We start from the raw sequence: 24173 nt of genomic DNA, 5'->3' as shown, positions 1-24173 counted from the left end.
GCATTCCTGTTCCTGGGGCCCTCCGGCATTGTTAGAAGTCCTGCAGTCTTGGTTCTTTTCACTGCTGTGTTGTCAGGATAATGCTATTCAAGAAGAAGGGGATGCGGATTAGCTGTTTTGAAGATGGAATGCGAGGAAGTGAATATTGAAAAGCAGCAAGAAAAGAGAGAGAAAGCCCAATTATATTTTTAAGTCTTACCACCTTACATAAAAACAAGGGAAGTGCACTTTGTTGTGAAACACTACTAAGCGATTCAACTACAATAGTAAAATGTGGGGGGGGGGGGGGTTGCTGGTTTGTTTTTTTTTTGATGACTCATACTGTCATCAGGAAGCCCATTTGACTACCTCATCACTAACAGTTTACTAATAATTATTTTGAAAGGAACATTTCCCTCACTGCCTTTCTCTCCTCCCCTGCATCTTCAAACAGAGGCATCACCTGCTCCATGGAGTCTACTTTCCACCCCACGCTACCTGTGATCCTGGATGGAGAAAAAACAAAACAACACAGGGCAGTTGGCCTACCCCATCTGCACACAGAAGGATGCAAGTGAATTAAAAAGTCATTGGGATTTTAATTTCATTTTACTGTACTTTCAAAGTACTTTCTCAAGAAGTCACAAAAATTTATGCATCCAGAAGACTGGATATGTGCTTCACGTTAATTTGGTCAATAATGTTGCATATATACTACCACCTTGTTACCAAGTTTTGTTAGAAAATACAGAAATCTCAAAAAATTCTTATAGTTTTTCATTTGTTTGTTTGTTTTTAAGTAGCAGGTCATTTTTATTCCTCCAGAGAAATAAGTAAGTTTCTAAACATAACTTGAAATTCCAATCATTATTTCCATTCATGGAACATAATCAAGTTAGTCATTAGGAGGAAGTAAAAAAAAAAATAGTTGTAATAGCAGGGTAGGCAAAAGATTGTTTTTACCCTTAAATGGTTGTCAACCAAACTTCAACTTTCTTCACCTGCAGGACTCAAGTAACAATAACTACTTATAGTCCATGGGAGGCAATAATAAAGATACATTAAAACAGAGGATTGAAATCCTAATGTTGGGAAGCCCTGGTTCAGCAAACTATCTCTATTCAACAAGCCCCCACACACATGCTTGAAGTTAAACACATGCTTAAGAACTATTGAAGTACGTGGTCTTTGGCCCCATTTCAGAAAAGCATTTATATACACATTTAACTGGCTGAGATGGATGAAGCAAAGAAAAGAAACTGGGGTAGGAGAAGTGTACCTGAAAAAGATTCAGGCCAAACAATAATCCACAAAATAAGAACTTATGTGTGGAGGTGTAACAAACTTAATAGTTTTCCTAGTTGTCCTGAAATGTGTATGTTGGCATTCACGTTTGCATGAGTTTGCAGTATTGGAACAAAAATATAATATAAATGGGAGAGAACTATGGTAACTACTTTTCATTAGAGAAATGGGCCTTACATAGATACATACATCCCATGGGACAAAGATTTCAGACATAAAACAAGACTGTGAGGAAATAAAAATATTTTATAAAGATGACTGAAAGCAGAAACAATAGCATCCAGGCTCAGTCTCAACCCCCTCCTCCTTTCCAGAAGAAAAATATTCTAATACCCATCGTCAATTGAGCATCTTCATCTCTCTTCTTGTACAGCTGCATCTCTTGACATCTAAATTCAACATTAAGAGGATACACGGACTCAATTTCCATGAAACAAAATTTCTTTCACCAAATTCATCCCTAAATATATTATTTCGATGGGGAAGAGGAGAATTATACTTTTCACATTCTTCTCTCTCTCTGCTTATCCAAATCACAGCACTATTTTAATACCCTACTTCTCTGAAAACTAAGAACTGCCTTTTTAGCATCTGCCTAGTGCGAGTGCTGTTCCTTCCTTCTTTCATTCATTCATCTTTCTCTTTTCCCTGTACAGCCTCATAACATCTCTCAGCTCTCTCCATATCTGACTGGCATTGCTTTTCCTCTTCTTCAGTGTGAATGTTCCTCCCCTACTCCATACAGTGTTAGGACGTTAGGGAGGACCCCGCGATCAGACTCTTTCAACACAACGAAGGAGGAAATGGCAACATTTTTTATTTTAATTTCTCCATTGCTAGGAAGAGAAAAATTAGGACTGGGGCAAAAATAAAAAAAGAACTGCCAGATCAAAGCACACAAGATCAGCAGTTTTCACCTTTCTTCCAGTGGTGCTGCTGCTGTGCCGCTTCTCAGTGAGAGAGGTGAAGCCAAAAGCCAGTTCCCTTTCTGCACCTACAGCGGGGAGGAAATACCAAACCCCCCCCTCAAAAAAGAGAAGAGGAGGAAAAAAGCAAATCTCTCTTAATGTAGGAGGGGAAGACACACTGCACACATAGGCACACACATACTTACTTTAATCTCTGTTGAAAAGGAGCTGAGAGACCTACTTAGCTAACAACTGTAGAATACTGTTAGCCTAGTGAAAGGTGCTGTGGCATGGAAGTCAAGCACCTCAGTCATCACACGCATTACACGCAGTCTATACGGTTTAGAGGATGGCATTGCCCCTTTTTTTTTATTGCAGTTCCTCTTATAGATATCTCTTGTTTATAAAGGGAATTTCTAACTTTTAATAAGAAGCAAGAAGTCTTGAGCCTGTGCTTCTTTTCTCTTCTTCATTGGTGAACAGGGTCTCAAGTTTGCTGTTTTCATCAGCCTTAACCCACCTCATAGGTTTTTTGGGGGGAGAGGGAGGTAGAGACAGATGCAGAATATGATTGGTTTTGTAATTGTAATTTCAGTAGTTTTATCTGAACTCCAGCTTTTTTCAGCTGGTGTCAGTAATGGCTCCCTTTAGAAAAATGAGGCACAGAACAAAATACCAACTGCAGTTAGTTGTTGGAGAATATGAATAAAATCATAAGTTTCCCCTGCTACGGTGAAATGGATTAAGGAAAAAAAAAAAAAGTCATATCTAATGAAAAGGGAGAATACAAGGCTTACATGACCAGGCAATGTGTTTCCCTAAACATTACATTGTACACCTTTACTGAGAGTCAAAGAATCAGTGAAAACTTAAAAAAAAAAAAAAAAAAAAAAAAGATTTCCAAATAATATCTGGCATAAAATTATTTTGGACAGTGGTCCTTTTCCAGAATTCCAAAGGAAAAAAAAATACTTCTCTGGGATCACAACAATTTTCCTGTCCTCACTGAGCACATTTTTCCCTCAAGAAGATTTCTCTTAATAACGGTATGTCACAAGTGATCACTAGGCAGGAAAAAAGGGTCAGGACAGGAATAACAAAGACGGAAAGAAAACTGCTGAGAGTTCACCTCTGCTGTTTATTTTGAGGCACACTTAAGATTCGAGTGGGACTACTCTGATTGTATTCAAAGATTTAGTTAGTTAAAGAACATAAACAAAACTAGCAAGGGCCATCAACCAGAGTAAGTTTTCCTGATAATCATAGAATAAGATCAGTTTTGTTTATTCTTTTATATGATAATCTTAACTCCTCTGTATTTTTTAAAAAATAAATTAAACTTTCTTAGGACAAATGGCTTATTTCTGCAGGGCAGCTTTTTAGGCTGCCCATATTTTCTCAGCTTTTTTTTTTTTTTTTTTCAGTTGTGCTTTCCTTATCAAGTATTTTGAAGATTTTACACCAATTTTAGGTTAGCATGTTCTGCCTAGCAGCTCGTAAACATTGAAAGGCAAGGCCATAATCCATCTAGGTTTAGGGCATTTTCATAGAAGTGATGCAGAGCTGTGTCAATTTTAATGTCATGCTATAGAGAGTGCATGCAGCTCTCTCCACTTTAGAGGATTAAAAGTGACCTCTCTTACCAAAATCAATAAGGGCAGCTTGCTGTGACTAATAGGTTGTAGAAATTCAAAAGAGACTGTTTGTAACACTGAGTTCATTCTCCCTGTGTCTCTCCCCACCCAGCCCCAGACTCGCTGGCAGGTCTGCACTTTGACACGTACATTCAGATGGCAAACCGATGTCTGTTCTCCTCCCAGGAACCAAACCAAGCCACAAACAATTTACTCACATATTAGGGAAGAAAGAAAACTGATATTTATCTGATCAGACAGGACTTGGAAACTTCTGTAAAGAAACATCTTAGAGAAAACAGAATAAGGAAATAGTGTAAATGTACATTTTTGGTCCCTAGTATGCTTTTTAAAAGTCCCTTATGTATTATTAGGACATCGACTAGTAGCCAGATTCTTCACAGATTTTTTTCTCACTTTTGAGGAAAGGCTTTTTTCCTTCAGATCTTTGCCTAGCTGCAATAGGCTAGAAATTTTACTTCCATTACAGTCCATGGAACTGCCCCAGAGACGTATGAGGTTATAACATCCAACTGTAGCATTTGTTAACTACTATGGCACATGCTCGGTTGTTCTGACTTTTCTCTTCTCCACTATTCCTTTTGTTACTCTGAAGTACTTCAGATTTAACAGTCAGGTTCAGTGGCTTTTAGAAATACAATAATTTCATACAGTACTGGAAAATGGTCCTGCTACAGTGTGCTCACAATTGGTGTAAAGCGAATTTTCAGTTTCTCATTTTGTAACACTGTGGACTACTAGCAACTCAGATCAAGATCTCTTATGGTTAAAATACCCTTACTCTCCTGGATGTCTCTAATTTCCCATTTATTTTGCTTGAGGTACAAATTAAAAAACCTTACCCACAGTTCATAGCATGTGGATTTTCTCCATATAACAATCACGATCATTGTCTTTATGCCAAAAAAACAAGACTTGCCTTGGGGGAGCAAGGGAGAAAAGGGGCTGAAGTGGTGGGAGGAACCCAACTGTAAAGGTTTAGGAGTCCCTACGGAGGTTTATAAATAGACGACTGCCATGTGCAAAATGTGAAAGAAACCCAGTCAGCATAAGAACTTGCTGCTGTTTCAAAATCTTCTATGTCCACTTCACTTAGATAGTAGACAGTTATAAACAGACAATAAATCAAGAAATTATTAGCATCCGAATTTTGGCAAGATAATAAAATGTTTAGGGGTATAATCAGCAAATAATAGGAAAGATCTGCAAGTGAACCCACCAATTAACGATAAATAGAACTTGGCACAGAGTAACTTCGCCAATGTGGATCTCGTTAGATGGCCATGGAACCTGTTCCTGCAGCAGCCCTTGCTGAGGGAGGGAAAGGTGAGGCAACCAAAATGTCAGCGTACCCACCCCCTCACAGCTCTCAGGCTCCAGGATTGTAACCACCTGGGCCAAAATGACAACCTTATGCTGAGTGAAGGCCATACCGTGGTTCTCCAGCCTTTAATTGATAGGTTTCCGGTTCTCAGCTTTTGGACCTTTGCTCTGGAATTCCACCTAAACAGAGATGACCAAAATCGTGCAGCTTTGCTTGCTTTGGAGAGTGAGAATTCCTCTCTCCTCTGCTCACCTGTTTTATTAATGATACCTCTTAAAGAGAGAAATGCCCCCAGGCAAGTGATATCAGTTAAACAGATAAATAGTTCATGCACCAGGCAGGGGGAAGGGAAAGGGGAAGAGACTCCGGCTTATTAGACTAGAAACAGACACACCATATTAATACAAAGAATAAGCATATGGTTCTAATAGGCTTTCTTAAAATGATTTATCAGCTGTGATTAAGCCCTCAACCAGCATGTCTATCTTCATAAATAAAGTAAAAGTGCACCTTGCTCTGAAATATATCAGCAGTATCTTATTACCTACCCAACCATATATGCTGCAGTCCACTTAAAATTCAGCTCTGGGGAGCAGAGTTTGTGTTTAATAGCACAGTGCACACTCTAGAGAGATTGCCAAGATTTAGGGGCTTTACCTAAGAGATAGACTTACTGAAAACACTTCTACAAGGAAGGTTTATCCCTTCATCGCGTGCCATCCAGTCCATGCTGCTGAAATCTGAGCAGGTAACAAGAAAGCTGTGCCATTAAAAACACTCATAGGGAGACCAACGCAAAATGCACAACAACTATGCAATGTTGTTGTGAAGGAAATGTCAGAATGAAATCAGGCAGACTTCCTTTTTTGGGGATAGCCAAAATATACAAAACACAACAAAAACCCAAACATTACAGGAGGATGACTCAACTTCTTTGGGACAGAGACAATATAAAGCAGAAGGAAAGTGCACTGTCCTGACTGAGCTGTGCAAGATGATTCATCAGCTGGAATTCAGAAGAACATGGAAGGATTATGGTTAGGGAGGTTTAGCTCAATCAAAACCGTATGCCCTCCAATATTGCCTTTCTGCATGCTATAGTCACTTACTGCTGGAAAAGCATTCAGGTCTTCCCTCAGAGTATGAGAATCTAAATAAATAGATCCATTCAAGCACAGCCCATTGCAACAGAAGAAGGTAAGACAGTCCTGTCTGCCAGCAGAAGATAAGATGTACTGAGCAACAAGCCTAAGTTAAAGCCCATTCCTCTGAATATTTTTTGCAAGGTCATGTTATGAACTCTTGACAGATTTTTTCTGCACAGTTATGCAGAAGCTGTCCCTTCTGTAGCAGTTCAACATGATAACAAAGTGCCTGGAATAAGTGCCTCCACTACAGATATATGCTCAAAACAAGACTCTCAAAGTCAATGAACCAAAGTGCCAACTGCAGAATTCCCATGTAAAATGTAACATATCACCACGTGTCTACCAGGAGAGCTCCGCAAGTTAAGAAAAGCAGTTAAAATACAGCAGGCCTACCCATCTGGAGAGAGGAGGAGAGCATTCTTCCTGTCTTTAGCAACACTGAACAACAGCTGATAAATCTTTAACACACATGGTTTGTGCGATGCCCTGTGCTGAGGCTAAGGAGATATGGAATCAATCCGACGCTCTGCCACAGACTTCCTGTGCAATTTTTAGCACGTCACTTGTGTCCATATCCTTTATGGTAGCTCAGTGATTCACTCCTGCTTTATTTCAGTGAGAGCAAGACACCAAAATGCCTTTGAAGATCTCTATCAATCTTTTGGGGCCACACTGCTAAAGATATTTAAGATCCAAAAGACACAGAAAGCTGCTTGCTTGGCAGAACCGTGGGGGGGAAATATCTCCATGGAAATATCACTCCATGTCTGCAATTTCTTCAGGAGCTTGGTGTCCCACTACAAAGGAGCTCTGGAAACCAACATTCTCTGAAATCTCTTCTTCCTTAGAAAATAAGAGAAAGAATTCCCATTCTCCACAGAAATGTTGCAAAAGTTAATAATTAAGAAAAAAAAAAAAAAGGGATTTTATAAACCAGCAGATCAGTAAGTCTATTTAACCTGACAAAATTAGCACACGTGAAAACTCAATACAATCCAAAAGAAAGCTTCTGATACAGAGTGATAGTGTATCTGTACAGTACCTTAATGTGTCACCCAGAAGAAATGATATGAAGATGGTCACATCTGCAGACAAACAAATGTTATATTTAAAGTACGGGAACTATCATATTTCAATCTTTCAATCTGGGATAATATTTTGGACTTTGAACTTGAGAATTAAGAATGACAGAATTGCTGGCTGGTCAAGGGGAGTGATTGCCCCACTCTATGCTGGTGTGGCCTCACCTTGAGTACTATGTGCAGTTTGGAGCACCACAGTATAAGAAAAACATAAAGCTGTTAAACAGTGTCCAAAGGAGAGCAACAAAGATGGTTAAGGGTCTAGAGAAGATGTATGAGTATTGGCTAAAGTCACTTGGATTGTTCAGCCTGGAGAAGAGCAGGCTGAGGGGAGGCCTCAATGAGGTCTTCAACTTCCTCACAAGGGGAGCAGAGGAGCAGGAGCTGATCTCTGCTCTCTGGGGACAGCAACAGGACCCGAGGGAAAGTCATGGAGCTGCGTCAGGGCAGGTTCAGACTGGATGTTAGGGAAAGGTTCTTCACCGAGAGGGTGGTCAGGCACTGGGACAGGCTCCCCAGGGCAGTGGTCATGGCACTGAGCCTGCTAGAGTTCAAGAAGCGTTTGGACAATGCTTTCAGATACACGGTTTGATTTTTTTGGGTGGTCCTTTGAGGTCCCAGAGTTGGACCTGATGATCCTTGTAGGTCCCTTCCAACTTGGATATTCTATGATACTAATTTTGAGCTATCACCTTGACAACAGTTTAAGTGATTGATAAAGTAACAGGTTGAAGCTATTACAACAACAGTACCCTGTCATTTAGCTACTGTATTAACATAAATCAAATCTAGACATATTTTTCTTCTGCTATAACATACCCACCACATAATCTCAAGAACAAAATAAGAAATCAGAGGGAACTTTGACTTGAAAAAAAACTGTGGGCATTCTTACGTGTTTAGATAAATACATGCTGTACAAAATATCAGTCAATGAGAATCAAAAGTGCTCTGGGAGCAGACTTGAGTTTGTTGGTTTGTATTACTTCATGAGTGAAATACAGCTGTTTCTGAGCACTTGCCTCTGAATTGTGTAGTACCAGCACAATATTCTTCTGTTTCATCTCAACCAGCCCACTGGGGTTTCAGTGTATTTATAAGGGAAGAACAGAGCTAACAGGATTGCTGTAGAGGAAGGGCACACACTCAAAAGTTATACCATTTTACATTGGCACACTGCAGCATTGACACCACCTCCCAACAAGATCATGCTTAGAAGGAAACCAATCTGCAGGTCTCCTATCCTGCATTACTAGAAAAATAGACAGAAAAAAAAAATAAATCTTGAAACATGGCTCTGTGCTGCACATTAATCATGTGAACCTATGCAACCATCATATTTGCCTTTTTTTATTCACTGGACTATTTCATTTTGCTGATGCTTTTCTAGCAGTAAGGTGTCTACAGTGAGACAGTCTATTAGAACTGGAATATTAAGCCGTGTTGAGGACTTGCTGGCTACGAGCTTCCTGTACTGACATTGAACTACCTACATTATAAGCAAGCTCTAGTTGTGAATAGTTGTTTCCCTGCCTCATTTGCATAGTTTACTTATTATCTTGCAACATTGAGTGCTGATTAGAAGATTTCAAAATGGCAGGATAAGCCTGAGGAAATGATGCATCCAAATTCTAACATGAGCAGAATGTGATTTTAAAAATGACTTCATATTGAAAACATTCAACTCACTACTTCTAAGTGTTACTGTATGTAGTATTCTACGTGGTATGCTGAGTGCATTTACATTCTCATTTCATGCAGGGAGGTCAGACAAGAGGCATTTTAATGAATCAGGTCCAATTAGTTCACAAATGAATCCTGACTCTTCCCATCCTTGACAATACTCCACCAGACCCAACCTTAACGCTAAAAACAAGATGTGACAGGAGGGCCTATCCAGTAGCAGCAAAGGTCATGTGTTTGCAAGTAAAATGCATCACAAGAGCTTTGGGTACTTAATGCTCAGAGCAGCGCAAACTTAAAACCTGCAGCTAGCAGGCTAAGGTGCTAGCATTTGCTGCCTTGCTGACTTGGGCTGCAAATTTTGTCTGAGGCAGAGCTGTCAACTTCTGCCTGCCTCAAGCTCTTGAGAGCTTTAATATTTACACTTTGAATGTGGAAAGACAGTATAGGTATGCTTTTATCTATATTAATTTTGGTGGTGAATTTGAGATTATGCTTGTGTCAGGAAGAGTGCCATCAAGAGGATGCAAAAAGCCTCTCTCATATGATTACCAATATGCTTATTTCTGATCTACAGCATCCTTTGCCTTGAGGGAGTGGGCCTTTCTTGAGAAGAGACTTCTTGCTAATATTTGCTGGTATAGACAATGGAGGAGCCAAAACAAACTGACAATCTCATTTCCATTTATAACTTTCCTTTTCTCATTTCAGTTCAGGGCCTGGAGATCCTCATCACCACTATTACTTGAGTCTGTTCAGTCCCCAAGAAAAAGGCTAACCCAAGTATAATTCAAGACATGGTCTTTGATGGATGAACTTATAATCTTCATAGATAAGATATATCAAGTATGGGAAGCAGAAAGAGACACTACTTCCACTTTACACATGAGCAACCATGACAGAATGATAGTGATTTGTTCCAGGTTAAACAGCTAGGATAGTAATGTAAGTGCTTTCCCCTCAATACTACCTTTCCAAAAAGGGTACATACAGTGTTCCTAGAACTGTGCACTCAGCAAGTCACACCTAATTTGAAATGTCACCAGTCTGCATAACCAGCTTAATCACAACAAATTCTCATGGATTACCTGTGGGTTCCCCCTTCCCAGGAGGGAAAGAGGGAAAGAAGAGGGAAAGAAAAGCTAATTGGACTGTATTCTTTGAGTTTTCAAGTGACGACTCTCAAAGAGGGGGAAAAAAAGTGTTTTTCTATTATAAGATTTCAGTGTCAAGCTGTGTGCTAAGCCACAGTGATATACTAAAATAAACAAAGCTTTCTTTCGGACTCCAAATAAATTAACCTGACCAAAAATATTTTTGGAAGATTCTTCTGAGACATGAGTAAGACTTTCATGCTGCTAGTATTGGTCTCTCAGTGCTGGTAGATCTGTTACAAGAATGCTACTTTGCACTTATTCCAGGTACAGGCTGTTAGAAGTATTTTGTTAGCACTAGTTACAGAGGAGTCCCCTTCTGTTGTGGCCTTTGTTTCTTGCGTTTGTGTAAAGCCCTTCTGGGGCCTGCTTCAGATTCCTATCTTTTAGTCAGTAATGTATGAATGAACATACAGCAGACTAATTGAAAACACAGAACAAACGCTACAGGTTAACTAGCCAGTGTGACTTTATATGTATATAATTTCTCCCTCTTCCCATCATGCTTCCTGGAGATCACTAATGGCAGCTGCAGGGGTTAGTAGAAGGAGGGCAGAATAAGACATCCAGAGGCCACTCAACACCTGGTATTATCAGGTAACTTGATGCCCTTGACTAGGCTTTAATCAGATTGTGCAACTACCCCCTTGTGAACTGAAATGGACTCTGCAACATCAAACCTTGTAATTTATGGCTAGTTGCACAGAAGTACACATCAGTAGATTTCTGCTCATCTCCTACTCCTGAAAGCAAAGCAGAAAGAACCACTTAGGAGTCCTCTTTGCAAATTATCAATACTGAAGACATGGGAAAATACAGAAATGTTCTCCTTAATTTTGGCCAGTTCTCACCCTGGCAGCACACAAGAAGCAAAAGTATTAAAAAATTAAATCTAAAATTAGATACATTTATCTCATTACATCACTGTTTCCCAACATCCATCTTGCACGTAAAGCTGTAAAGGTTGGTCTTGGATTCCACACCCTTGACCAAAACATGGACTGTCATATTTGGACTCTCTTTTTCCTTGCTCAGAATGCTATGTCACAGTCTCTCTCCTCTTCTTCAGTATCTGTCCCAATCTCCCTCTTTATAAGACACAAATAAACCATTCCTAGACACCCTTCTCATATTTTTTTCCTACATGCTGCCTCTCCCTTTCTGCATTTCAGCAATCAGCCTTACCACTTTTTTCCAAAAAGCCCTCTAGTGCCTTCACTTTGTAGACATCAGAGTACCTCCAAGATCCCAAAATGCTGCTATCTCCAGATTTCACGAGCCGCAGCAGCCACACTCACACATCTCACGTGTATGAGTTTTTAATTGGACAGCAGTCATTAACAAACAAAGCAAAAGACACAATACAGCAGCCATAAGAAACAGCACCTACATGGGAAGCACTTGCAATTGGAAGCACAGGCACTTTGAAAGGCAAAATAATGCTGAGGCAAGCTAAGAAGTGCCCTCTGGCTTTAGCACCATAGCTGCTTTGTGGCCTTCTTTTCTTACTTTTAGCCTATGGTACTGGTTAACGTTCAAGATAGACAAATAGAGCTTACTGTGAGAACTAATCCAAATAAGACAATGTCCAATACTTGGAGAACTCCTGTGGCAGGGGACATATCACATAAGATTTCCCAAGAGCTGCAGAAATGGGAAAGAGGAAAACAGAGGCACAAAAGGGAACACTGCGAAGGGGAGGCATTTTTCAGGTTATTCAGGGGTGGCAAGGAGGAAGAAGGAAGCAATATGCTCCTTTAGGAAGCCCCCCCGTGACGTACGTGTTTTAGTTCTCAGAAGCAACCAGAACTTTGGATGCTTACTTGAAAAGCTGAAGTTTCACACATTACCTCTCACTGACATCTATGGTGCATTAAGCTATTTCACAATTCTCTGAAAGTTTTAACAGCTCATTAGGATCCCTCAAAACAGTGTAACAGTCTTTGGCCATGTGAGCTTACTTAACCCCATACAAAGTGGCCTATATAATTCAACCTAAACATAGAGATACTGAGAGTAATGTAATACTAATTGGAAACTGAATACATTATCTACTACGAATTGCAAGTTAAAGTTTGTCCCTTCAACACAAATCCTTGGTGACAAATAAAGACACATGATAAAGCTGGTAAAAATGACAAATAAATCCAGGGATCCACTGTGTTGCAGAGGTAAGAGCAAAACAACTTTTTGAAGTAAATGCCTCCTCATAATCCACATTTCCCTGTACTGTATTTCAGCAAGTTTGCAATCCTCACTTCAAAGGTGATATAATTTTCCCAAGCCTCTCCCTCAAGAGGTGTGTGGTTTTTATTATAGTTTACTTAAAAGCAGAGACTTGGAATCAAACCCTGGCAAACACAGTTACACACTTTTAGAAGTTTAATGCTGTTTGTTTTTTTTTTTTTTTTTGGTGGTGGTGGTGGTGGTTTGGGGTTTCTTTTGTCAACTGTTTCAATAGTTTGAAAGCATGTCACAACTTAGAGTGCCACCTAGTTTCTAACCGAAGGGTTACTACCAGGTAATAGAGCTCAATCTGCTTTCAGAGTGTCTTTAAGGGGAGGAAAGGGTTCAGTCTGCTAACACTCACCCTTTTGTTGTTCTCTTCTTCTTGTGCCTTCCTAAACTCGTGCTCTAAGGAGCAATCGATATCATTGAAGAGGCCCACTTCCTCACAGTTCTTCAGAAAGCGCGTTGGTGTAGGAGTTTGATCTGAGAATATGAAAAGAAATGATCACTGATATTTAACATTTAAAAGAAAGAGAAACCGTCTGCCAGAAGAAGAGAGACTCTAGCTAACCTCTTCATGCCATCCCACTCCTACCACATCATCATTAAAAACAAACCACACAGCACTGAAGTTTGACTATGAACTGCAGACAGACAACGCTTGCCAGCAGTGTCTGAAAACAGGCAGCAGTCATCGTTCAACCAGAAAGAAAACAGGCCAGATTTTCACAGGGCATGTAACACAAGTGTATATCCTTAACATGTGCAAATGGTCATTTAACTATGCATAAACCTCCAGGAATAGGCGCATGCAAAACAACACACAGTCTGCATGATAATGCACGTTTCCACCACAGCATGCAGGTAACCGTAGCAGAAGTGCACTAATTAATGTCTTCAGTGCTTGAAACCACCTCCAACATGCACATACGCTGCAACACATGGGGAGTTAGCCATGGTATGATGAAATTCTGCTTCTAATATAATTTTTGAAGGAATGAAAATCTAAAACTTGACCACAAAGAAGCATCCAGGTATGTTTTTATACCTAAAAGTGTTGATAATATATATAAACTACAAGATCTGGAGTAAAATGTTTTTTAATGCATGCCTTCATCTCTAGGAATTATCTCTAGGAATTAATCTCTCAAAAATTTTAGGGAAGGATAAGATTCTCTTTTATGTCACAAGCTGGAGGGACTCAAGGTACAAGGTTTTCGGCCTTCTTTTCAGAAACCTGCAAGACAGATGAGCATAACTGCCCTGTGAACTGTTGCTCCAGTGGTGACCTCAGCTAGTCTTTCTCCAGGAAATGAAAAATCAAGCCTAAACTTGGGAGCCAGCAACTCTTCAAAGACCAGCTCTGTGGCAACTGTATTCATTCTGAGACAAGATCTTCACTACTCCACTTCAGCTTCCTCATCTCCCCCAAAATTACAGTACAGAACCATATTAACAAACCTATATTAACAAAACCTCCTCTTCTATGTTAGTTTCTTGTTGTAGTTCAATATGCTTTGTAATACCTGATTTTATGGAAAAATTTGACTGTCTTCAAAAATCATTTTCTGCATAGTCATTGACAACTATCCTATTGTTTGAAATTAATTCTTTAAAGAATGAAAACTCTGTCGCATTAATCCCAGTTGCCCACACTTGGCCAATTCTGACCTCAGAAGAAAGCTTCACACTTCAGTGAGGTCTGGAAGAAAAAAAAAAAATAGTTTTTTGCACCTAGCTAAGCTTGGTCAAGTTCCAATACAGGGGGGACACAATGAGCATTGCATGATCAGGATAGAAACACAAAGCAAACAATAAACAAAAGGCAGCACAAAAGGAATGTACACAAGAGAAAATGCAGTTTCCACTTGGAAACCGAGGGGGAGGGATCAGTCTCCTCCCTTACAAAACCAAAGTGGAGCTGACTTCCACCTGTAGAAGGCATGATCCTACAGGTTTGACCTTCTTAAGTAATCTAAGGGATAATACACTGGTTTGCATTTATGTTCCACCAGCAATATATTGATGTAACATTAAAAGCAAGTCCTTAATGTTAAAGTTCTGGTTTATTTCTTTTGGCTTGAGCATTATACTTGTGAGCGTAAAGGAAACAAATCTCGAGTGTTTGGGAATGCACACATATTTATCTATTAGTTTTCACAGCTGACTACTGTATTACCAGAGTCAGAAATACAAGACTTTCCAAGACTCTCACAAAAACTCAGCATAAGGAGCCAAGTCAACGATGTGCTGACGTTGATGGGGACCGAGGGCACTCAGCACTTCACAGGTCCATACCCTAAACAAGGGCTGCCAAACTGATCTCTAGGGTAACCTCACTGAACTCAGTAGATTTTCACCAGAGTTGTCTTTGGACCATGGACTGGAATTTGCACTGGAAATTCAGTGCACTAAAAAGCAGGAGCAAAGGATTTTATTTCCAAAAAGGATTAAATATTACTTTAGCAAACACCACAATGGCTTTGTAGAAAAACAGAAAGCTAATCCTTGCCAAGTATGGCATAAAGGGTATGTTAGTATTTGAATGTGAGGCAAATACACGAAACACCTTATTTTTAGATGTAGTATATCCATATCAGATAAGAAAGGTATCATTTTCTTGACCAAGATGAGAAATTAGGTTTTCATAATAAGCAAGCAGATAGCACCACTTTAACCAAAACCAAAAATCCTAAATTTTCTTCAGAGGGGCATGGGGGGAGGTAGGGGACAGGGTGGACAAGAATACACTAACATAGATGAAGTCTTGTTATTTGTGTTATTTCTCATTAAGGTACACAGCCCATCAAGAAATCAGGCATTACAACAACAGACTACATCAGGTCAGAGGCAACTTGATGGGTAATAAAGCAATTATAAGATAGGTATAACTGAAGTCAGTATGATTGCTCCTTATTTGCTCAGCATCTATTCCATGAATGTAAGACAGAAAAAAAATCTCAGTGAAATAAATCCACTTTAACAGTGAAAACAAACAATTCAGAGGAAATGTACAAAGGCTTCGTACTGCTTTTTCTAGGTGTACCAAAAGTGTATCTTCTGTGCCATAAGCAGACTGAAATAATGAAATGCATTGTGTTACATACATTGAAACACACTGAGCCATGGACAGTCTTTCCAGTTAACTGCTTTGTTATCTAGAGGTATCAAAGCTAGTAGATTAATGACACTATTTACATTACCTACATATCAACACAGTGATCATAAATGACTACATCAATCTCCCCATACAGTTGGTGTAGTTTCTATGATCCAAGAATCTGACCAGCAAGAATTCAGAACAAGATTTTATTACAACAGACAGTCCCCCCTTCCCTCCTCTCCTCCCAGTCAAGGCAGAGAAGAAAAAAAAAAAAAAACACCCTGAAATGCATCCACAGACCTTCTGGAAGCCAGCTCAGCCAGATGTAAACCAAGAGCTCTTTCTGCCTTGCAATACTTCATCCTTCAACATTCATAGAAACCAGAAGTCCATGAAACCTCTGTGTTTATATGAGAGCAGAACTGATAAAGATCCCAACTTTAAAATGTTGAGACTTTATACATAGTATAGTAATTACACTGCATCCACTTATTCCAGGACTTCAGGGTTACCAAACCCAGTGGACTTTCTTTGCTCCTGAGGCAACTATTTTGCCCCTAGAAAACAAGTTCTCCTTCAGAAGGAGGGAAATTTTTTAGAAAAGATTACTCTCAACATCACAGTTATTTTTTAACCTAAATTAGGCAAGCTCTTATGTTTTAATTGGGAACAATATCACAAATGAGACCCTAGCATAAGTTACACATTCAGGTCTCCTAGAATTAACAAAATATTCCTAATTCTCAGCACTTAAAAATGCATTAATAGTTCCAACAGCTTGTGCCTGACCTCACTGTTCCCTGTTTGGTACAAACAAACCTTTTGTTGCTATCACTAGCGCCCACAACTATTGCAGGCTCACTGAGAACAGGGCTCTGGTTTGTTGTACTTCAGCAAGTGGATGTGCCAGACCCATCTGGACCAAAACTCAGACAGAGTTAGCACCACTCTCAGCATTCCTGCTGAGGACATGAGTTACTGTAGGAAACTGTCCTGCATGCACACTGTTAACCATGCAGCCCAGGACTTCAGTGACCCAAGCTGCATTTTGAACTGGGCAGTCTGGGACTTGGCTCAGTTTGAGTTAACTGTAGGTATCTGGCTGTTTGTTATGTTGACCAGCCATCCCAATCCAGTCCTATTGTTCAACAAATAAAGATCTTTCCATCTCAAGCTGCCACCAGCACTAGTTTCCTGTGCTTTCAGGCATCTCCCTCTAGCTAACCTGTTCCATCTGACAATTAAGAAGTTATTTCTGTCTGACCTTTACCATTAGGTTGAACGCAGAACCCACCAAGTTTCAGACTGGGCAGTAAGTATTTTGTTCAGCCTGTTACTTAGATGAATAATCTGACTCTCTAATTACATAGTCATAGCCAGAAAGGCTGCAAGAAACATTAAGTTCAAATAAACCTCAAAAATGTAAATGGACAACATAAAAGCCCCAGAGCAAGATCAGAAGGTATAATCTTGTGCAGATCCCAACTCAACCTATCGTATATTAAAGGAGGAAAGTCAGCAATCAGATTTTGAGTGGAACCTGATACACAGAATATATTTTGGCTGGCGACTATTTTGAAAATCTGTCCTCAGCATCTGAAGTGATGCATCTTGCTTCTCCAGACATATTGAAAATGTGCTGTAAGGCTATGGGAAATTTGAAGTCCTCAATAAAGAAAAAGATTCCGTTAGATATTCACTATGCTTGGCTGTTCGTTTCTTTTTTCTTATCTTTTTTTAATTACAGAAATAGCCTCTGAAAGGACACTAAGTCTCAATATACTGCTTTCAAACCAACAGCCTTACTAAGTACAATACCATCAAGTGCAACATTAGCTTGTTGTATAGAGAGTTTATATGAATCATCCTCAATCCATTCTGTAAAACTACCTCAGATCCCAAAATTTCATCCCTCAAAGCATGAATGAAAACTTTAAAAGATGATACCAGTTAAGAAAAAAAAGTAGAACAAAAAAAAAAAAAACACTTCCATATTCTTAGAGTTTGTATTGACCATTAAACTACTGCAAATATTATTCATCCTTAATAAAAGCTATCTAACAGCACAGCTCCAAAGCGTAACTTGATTCTTCATCTTTAAAATGTTTAGTCTGACGTGCAGTAATAACAGCCATTTGGCTTGTTCAGCTGTGGGCTCTGTTGAAGTTATATACTTACCCATGTTATACTTTCCGGCAATGATAACAAAGTCAGAGTAACAGGACTAGGACTGAAATTTGAAGGGCTGCCCATCAAACAGCCACAAGAGAAGAGGAATGTCTTGAGAAAGTCAAGAAAGTTTCTTCATTGATTCAGCAGGATACCACCCAAGCGTACCAAGAAGCTCAAGGTAATGAGACCTCAGGTAGGTGACAGAAGAGTAGAGAAGAAAGAATTGCACCCAGGTGCACCTAGCGGAACTGCTCTCACAAAGGGGCTCACAACTGTGTGCTCCCAAGAGCTTTACTTCCAAAAGACTCACTGCCTAAACTACTGATTGGGCTTTCTCTGAGGGTATACATACTGGGTGCAACACATCTTCAATCTCTTTTGGTTGCTCGGAAATTGCTCGCTCAAATTTTAGAAGAAAAGAGTGCAATTGGACACTTCATTATTTGGTAAAGCAAAAGACACAAAAGGGAAAAAGAAATCAAAAACTATTTTCCTTATATCCAATCATTTTGAACTCTACAAAATTTTTGTCTAGATAAACCTCCCTGTACAAGTCACAACAAGAAAGAAAATGAGTCAACCAAGGATGACATAAGTCACCTCACTGACACAGGTGGTACCTGGAAAAGTAGTGCATTTGCACATTTGCAGATACTCTTTTACATCTGAAGACTTTCTGTCTCTACAGTGGGTTTTGCAACAAAAATAAATAAATAAATAAATAAAAATAAAATAAAATAAATTAGAGGATAGGATTTCAGTAAGTATAATGAGGAAGAAACAAGGGTTCCATACAAATAATCCTAGTCTCCTCTTCATCTGCTTTCAGCAGTTTTGGAAGGGCACTTTTTTTCCCCCCCTCAAAGATGGTAAGGTTTCACTCCTTCCCTTCTCAATCTAATATGTAAGGAATCTCGGTGTCCCCCCCTCCCAAAGTTCAGTTCCATACAGCTTTTAGTACTTACCTGGAGGGAACAATCTGTCCCACAGACTTTAATATTTCAGTGTTGTGAAAACAACAACAAAAAGCTTTGACGTGCTTAACAAACTACTGAGTTTCAAAGCAATGTAATGTTCAGTTAGAACATTACAACAGCAGAAATGACATTTATTTCAGTCAACATAACTATAAAGTTTCCTACAAGGATGACTAACTCACAAAAGTTTCACAAGCTATTCTGTGTTAACTTGAATGGCTCTCCTTTGGCTAAAAAAGCTGGAAGTGGAAATTGTCAATGACTCTCTCCCCATACTCACAACAAGGCTTTAAAACAAAAATTAAATACACACACAAAAAGGAACAAATAATATTACTAACCTTTTTCTGTCTTTTTAAATGAACATCAATTTATTCAACAAGACACACACTTACATTTTAATGAAATGACTCTTGTGGACTTTCATCAGAGAACATAAACCTGTATAGTGAATGTACCTGAAGCTTCTGAATTAGTTCAAGATTTGCCAGATACAATAGAACTCTTTCTTCAGTCAGCATCAAAAAATTGAAGTAAATATAGTGGAGCTAGGTGATAACAAGGAAAGCTCTTGGCCAGACTTACCATATTAATCAGCATAACACCAATAATTTCAGCTGGGTCATAGAACCTTGTTTATTAAATAGTGAACCCAGCTACATAACAACGTATACCTTTATATATAGCACATAATTTTACCTCCCACTGGCAAATTGATATTTCAGATCTCATCACAGATTTCACATGAAAAACATGTTCCTACTTCCTGAATCGTATTTTGGTCAGTTTCTAAGATGTTATATTGGTACAAGACCCAAACCCCATCAATTTTAGAGTCTACCTCCAATAATCATTCATATAAGATGTGCTTAGCGCATACTAAATATTACTGATGTTATATTGGCCCCAGACTGGGGCTTAGTTATGTCTTAAAACATAGAAGATAATACTAATGGCTACCTGAAAACATATGGCCCATTATTTTGCACACACTACTTACAAGTTTTTCACTTTCTTTTTGGAATAACAAGTGGATTCAAACACAAAACGACACATTAAAAGATAGTACACAACATACTGGAAAAAAACAGAGAGACTGACTTCTTGACAGCTTAAAAAAAAAAAAAAAGAAAAACAACACCACTCAGTAACATTGCACCTGGCTTATTATAGGGCAATTGCTGCTGCAGTTCTTTGAAACTACTGATGACAGAAATAATTAAAAAAAAAATCAAATGAGCAAAAATGAAAAAAAAAAAAAAACAAGAAGGAAGACATGAAGACAAATGTCTAAGAAAAAAAGTCTGTCTCTTTTTCCCATATATCATTATTTTTTCATTACAAAATCTAAGAATAAAGCATCTTAAACTTTAAGGTATTTAGATTTCCCCAGGGTTTAGCTGGGTAATGAAACAACAATTTTTCAGTGTCTCCCTTCAGTGAGGGGAAGATCTATGATGCTTCCAAACTAAGGACTGCAAAATGACAAACACATCCACCAAATGAACATAAAAACAAACAACATACACTACAGCATGAGGTTGCCAGGCCATTTTGCTCAGACATGCTTGCCATAGTCTTTGAGAACATGTACAGCTTTTCACTCTCATTATTACAGAGGGTATTCATACACAAAGTGCAAATAATACATCCATCAGAAACAATTTGTAACCCTATTGGACACAAAAATCTGCCCTTCTACATACTTAGCTGGCTATCTGCAGGTCTAGGGGCCCTACTACCAGCGGCAGTGGTGGAAGCCCGTCCTTTTTGCCTCAAAAAGCAATCCATCAGAAGGAATGGGACAGCTGTATCATAGAAATTACCAAACATAAATGGAGCTAATCTACTCAGGGGACCCTCGATGATCAAATATACTCCTTAGAAACTGCCCTAGAGCCAAACTCTTGCCAAACAGAAAGTTCTAACAAAACTGAGCACTTTTGCAGGGTGAACATGTTCACAGCACAGATGTCTTCAAGCAGTTTCACTGCCAGAGGTAACTGCCAAGTGCAAGAGCAGCACTTTTTCATTTGTGCTTGCAAACACAGGATTCTGTGGGCATAGCCAGCACACACACACTTTAAAAGCCCTACTCTTCAATGTACTGCATATTGGTTCTTACTAATCTTAGTCCACTATGGCACCTGCAAGAGTAATAAGAGAAGAAATTCTATTTGGGATGAGGTCTGCCTGATTTTTCACTGGTACATAAAGTCCCAAAAGAAAAGACCAACAGAACAAAAGCCAAATCAAATATTTGCAAGGAATTGCTACTGAACTGCGTTTTCCATAAAAATGGAAGTGGTTAATACATAAGTGTTAGCCTGTTGGAGAACCTCTTAACCATGATATGTGTGCACCTAAAATGGCCAGAGGTGGAAGAATTTTTGCTGAATAGGAGAGGAGAGAAATGGTAAGATTAGGGTTAGTTTGACCTTACCCAGCAGTTGCTGAATGCCAGCAAGCCACCAATGTGTTGTTACTCCAACAAGAGTATGAGAAAACCACATAAACTAAAGGCTGCAATTGCACATAAGGATAGTTCTGTATCCAATATCTTCTGCGTGTGATTTCGGAGCACGGGGAGCGGAGATGCAGAGGGGAGTGTGGAGAGAAATGGTTAATTCTAGGGAGAAAGAGTACTGGATATTACCCACTGGTAAAGGTTTACCTTTCTTCAACTGGAGGATTTACAGCTATTTAGAGTGGCCAGGCCTTTACGAAGGTGGCTCACATAAAGGTGGCCTGTTACAGCTGCTGAAGTGAGCCTGTCAAACTTAAAATAGTGAGTCTTACAAGAATGGTACAAAGGCACTTCATTAACACGCTCACTGCTGGGCTCCCAGGTGACATGTGCTTAAGTGCCTGTATTTCACTTGCATGTTGACAAGGGAGTCAGTGATAGAGCTGCCAGCATGGCTGAGGTTCAACAATTTCCTTCCCTCTCATGCCAAACCTGTGGGAAGGCATAAGAATGGCAGCTGTCTTTTTGTCCAAAGGTATACATTCTAGCTTATTCCACCTCTACTTGTTATTTAAGTGGAGCTGGGTTTTTTTGAAACCAATCTTGGAGGTATTTTGCCAGTAGCTTTCCAGTAGGAGTCATGCTTTCAACATCATCTGAATAGTTATCTTGACTCTTGAATTTGTGTCTTCTTACCTGATAACATATTATCTGTTTTTATTGAAGGAAACTTCAAAGTCATTTCATGTTTGTGCCTGTGAATCATCAGATGATCCTCTGTTGGAAAACGCTGTCAGGCAAACACAGAGAGAGAGGAAGGGAAAAAAAAAAAAAAAAAAAAAAAGAATTTAATTCTCTAATAAACTTTTGGCATTAGACAGAATTTCAAAAATGAGAGAGAGAGAGAAAGAAATGTATCCTGCCAGAAATGTGTCCAAATGGCACAGGAACAGCAAGTGAATATGAGTAACAAATATCTGTACTTAGAAATGTATTTGCTGCAGAAAGGGATCATGTATTTGCTTTAAAAAGTTGCAAGACCAAGTTTTGGTTTCTAAGGGTCACGGACACATTCTTCATTACCACCAGCTCACAGGTCACCACGTGTCTGAGGAACTGTGATAACTGCTATTGTGTATACTCTTAGCCCACGGCAAATGCAAAGTAATACAGCATATCTTAAATCACTTCACTGGATTTTTCTGCTTTTGAGTATTTCTGCAACCTCTATCTGCTGAACAACAATAAAAATAATCAAAGAAGCCAGCCTTCGCCTACCCAAAAGTATTCATGAAAAATTCATCTTTATTTGTGGAAAACTGGTATGTTCACTTGATTAAAACTGCCAGTGCAATGGTGCTCAGTAGCTAACAACTGTTTACAATCTTTTACAATACTAAATTAACTTCCTTCCCTTTGTCAAGCACAGAAGATGGAGTCCTGCTTTGGAGGAAACTAACAGGTGTGCTAAAAGTTTTTGTTTGTTTTTGTTTTTTACAATCTGATAACATAATTTTACAATAAATAGCTTCTTTAAAACAAGACAAAGAAGAGACAGGCTTGAAAAAACTCTGAAACATTTGAATACCTGTGCTCTAAGAGCGAAATTGTTCTCTTCACCAGAAGGCGCATATACAGACCTTTGTTACAAACTACTGTAGTAGTTTTAACAGGGTTATTTCAGGACTAGCAAAGGCCAAGAGATGTTTACCATGGCTTGGGGAAAAATAAATATTAAAATCATTTTTTTAAGCAACAGGTACAATAGGACAAAACTGTCAAAAACTGGCAATGACAGAGTTAAAGCGACATAAGGCTTTCAACACAGCATATTCTTGGCTAAGTGACTTTGATTGTGGCTATGTTATAAATAGCTGCAGTAGGTTACACCTTCTAAGACTTTCTCTAAGCCCATAGACAAAGCAGCATAAATAATGGGAATGAGTTTTCTGGAAATAAATAAATAAATAAATGTATCCCCAAGAACTTTTCCTCACTGTCAAATCCTGGTTCATTGCTTACTCATCTGGAAGAAATGCAGCACTAGAAATTTAACTTAAGAACAAATGGAATTTGTGAAAGACCTCGCTCAATGGGATTGTGAGACAGAAAACATGTTTCTTCTCATGGAAATGGATTTTCCTTCATGAAACGCCATACTTTGTCTTCAGGGTGAAATCAGCCAGGCTTAAAGAGGGCCTTGTGCAACTGAGGAGAAGCTGTTCCTTCAGTTCAAGCTTCTGTGTGTTTTTTTGTAAATTACTTTCTTCCTTATGCAGAATACCAACATCCTTAGCCTCAAACACACATCTGCACTGGCTGATGGACAAGCAAGTCCCCAGGCAGCTGAGGTGGATTCCTGTCAATTCCTCTTTTATAATAAAAAGAGATCACATTTTGGAGTGAGAAATTAAATGCTTTTTATAATGAAGTCACATCTACACTTATCACTTTCCCAAACTGTAACTGTATGCAACAAAGTAAGATCTCTGAGCACCTAAGTGAGCTTTTTTGGGTCAGCTTCCCTCCACTGAGTGAAAACACTGAAGTCCTCTGATGTGAGTGGAAGTTTGTTCTAGAATTTAATAAAACTTAAACAAACTTTGACTATAAGACTCAGATGTTTTTATACTACCTCTGTGACAGAGTAGTCCAGTGAGGGTTTTAACTCTGCCTGTGGAGATCTGGAGGCACAAGTCCTTGGTCAGAGAGGCAATCAGAAAGATGCACTCCAGCGTCTATAGAAAGGCTCCCACTTAGTAAAACGGCAAAGCTGCTCATGGCCTTTTGTTAACAGGATCTCAGAATTCTCCTTTTTCTTATTTCAGTTCCTAACAAAAACAACATCTACACTCTTGTGATAATCACACGATACTTTGTTCCCCGTCATTCCACCATGGGAACATAAAGGTTTGTAAAAATATGAGCCAGTTGAAAACTTTCAACACAGAGGGAAATATTATCCTCATTAAGAGATGGGGAATCTG

At 39.1% G+C, this 24173-nt stretch overlaps 1 protein-coding gene across 7 annotated transcripts in view; it reads right to left on the bottom strand.

Annotated features, from left to right (window-relative positions):
* Positions 1–24173, bottom strand: part of CREB5 (cAMP responsive element binding protein 5) — a 259814-nt gene that overhangs the window by 192288 nt on the left and 43353 nt on the right. For all 7 annotated transcript variants that reach the window (XR_007165645.2, XM_066991860.1, XM_013171914.3 and 4 more), the window contains 2 exons: positions 21883–21976; positions 12829–12950 (listed from right to left, as the gene is read on the bottom strand). Coding sequence is in view for 6 of the 7 variants with exons in the window: in XM_066991860.1 (XP_066847961.1) it covers positions 12829–12950; positions 21883–21976 (216 nt within the window). In the remaining variant the exon portion in view is untranslated. The remainder of the gene's footprint in view (positions 1–12828; positions 12951–21882; positions 21977–24173) is intronic.

The sequence above is a fragment of the Anser cygnoides genome, chromosome 2 (genome assembly GCF_040182565.1).
Source record: "Anser cygnoides isolate HZ-2024a breed goose chromosome 2, Taihu_goose_T2T_genome, whole genome shotgun sequence".
Lineage (NCBI taxonomy): Eukaryota > Metazoa > Chordata > Aves > Anseriformes > Anatidae > Anser > Anser cygnoides.
This window is presented reverse-complemented; position numbering and strand designations above follow the sequence as displayed.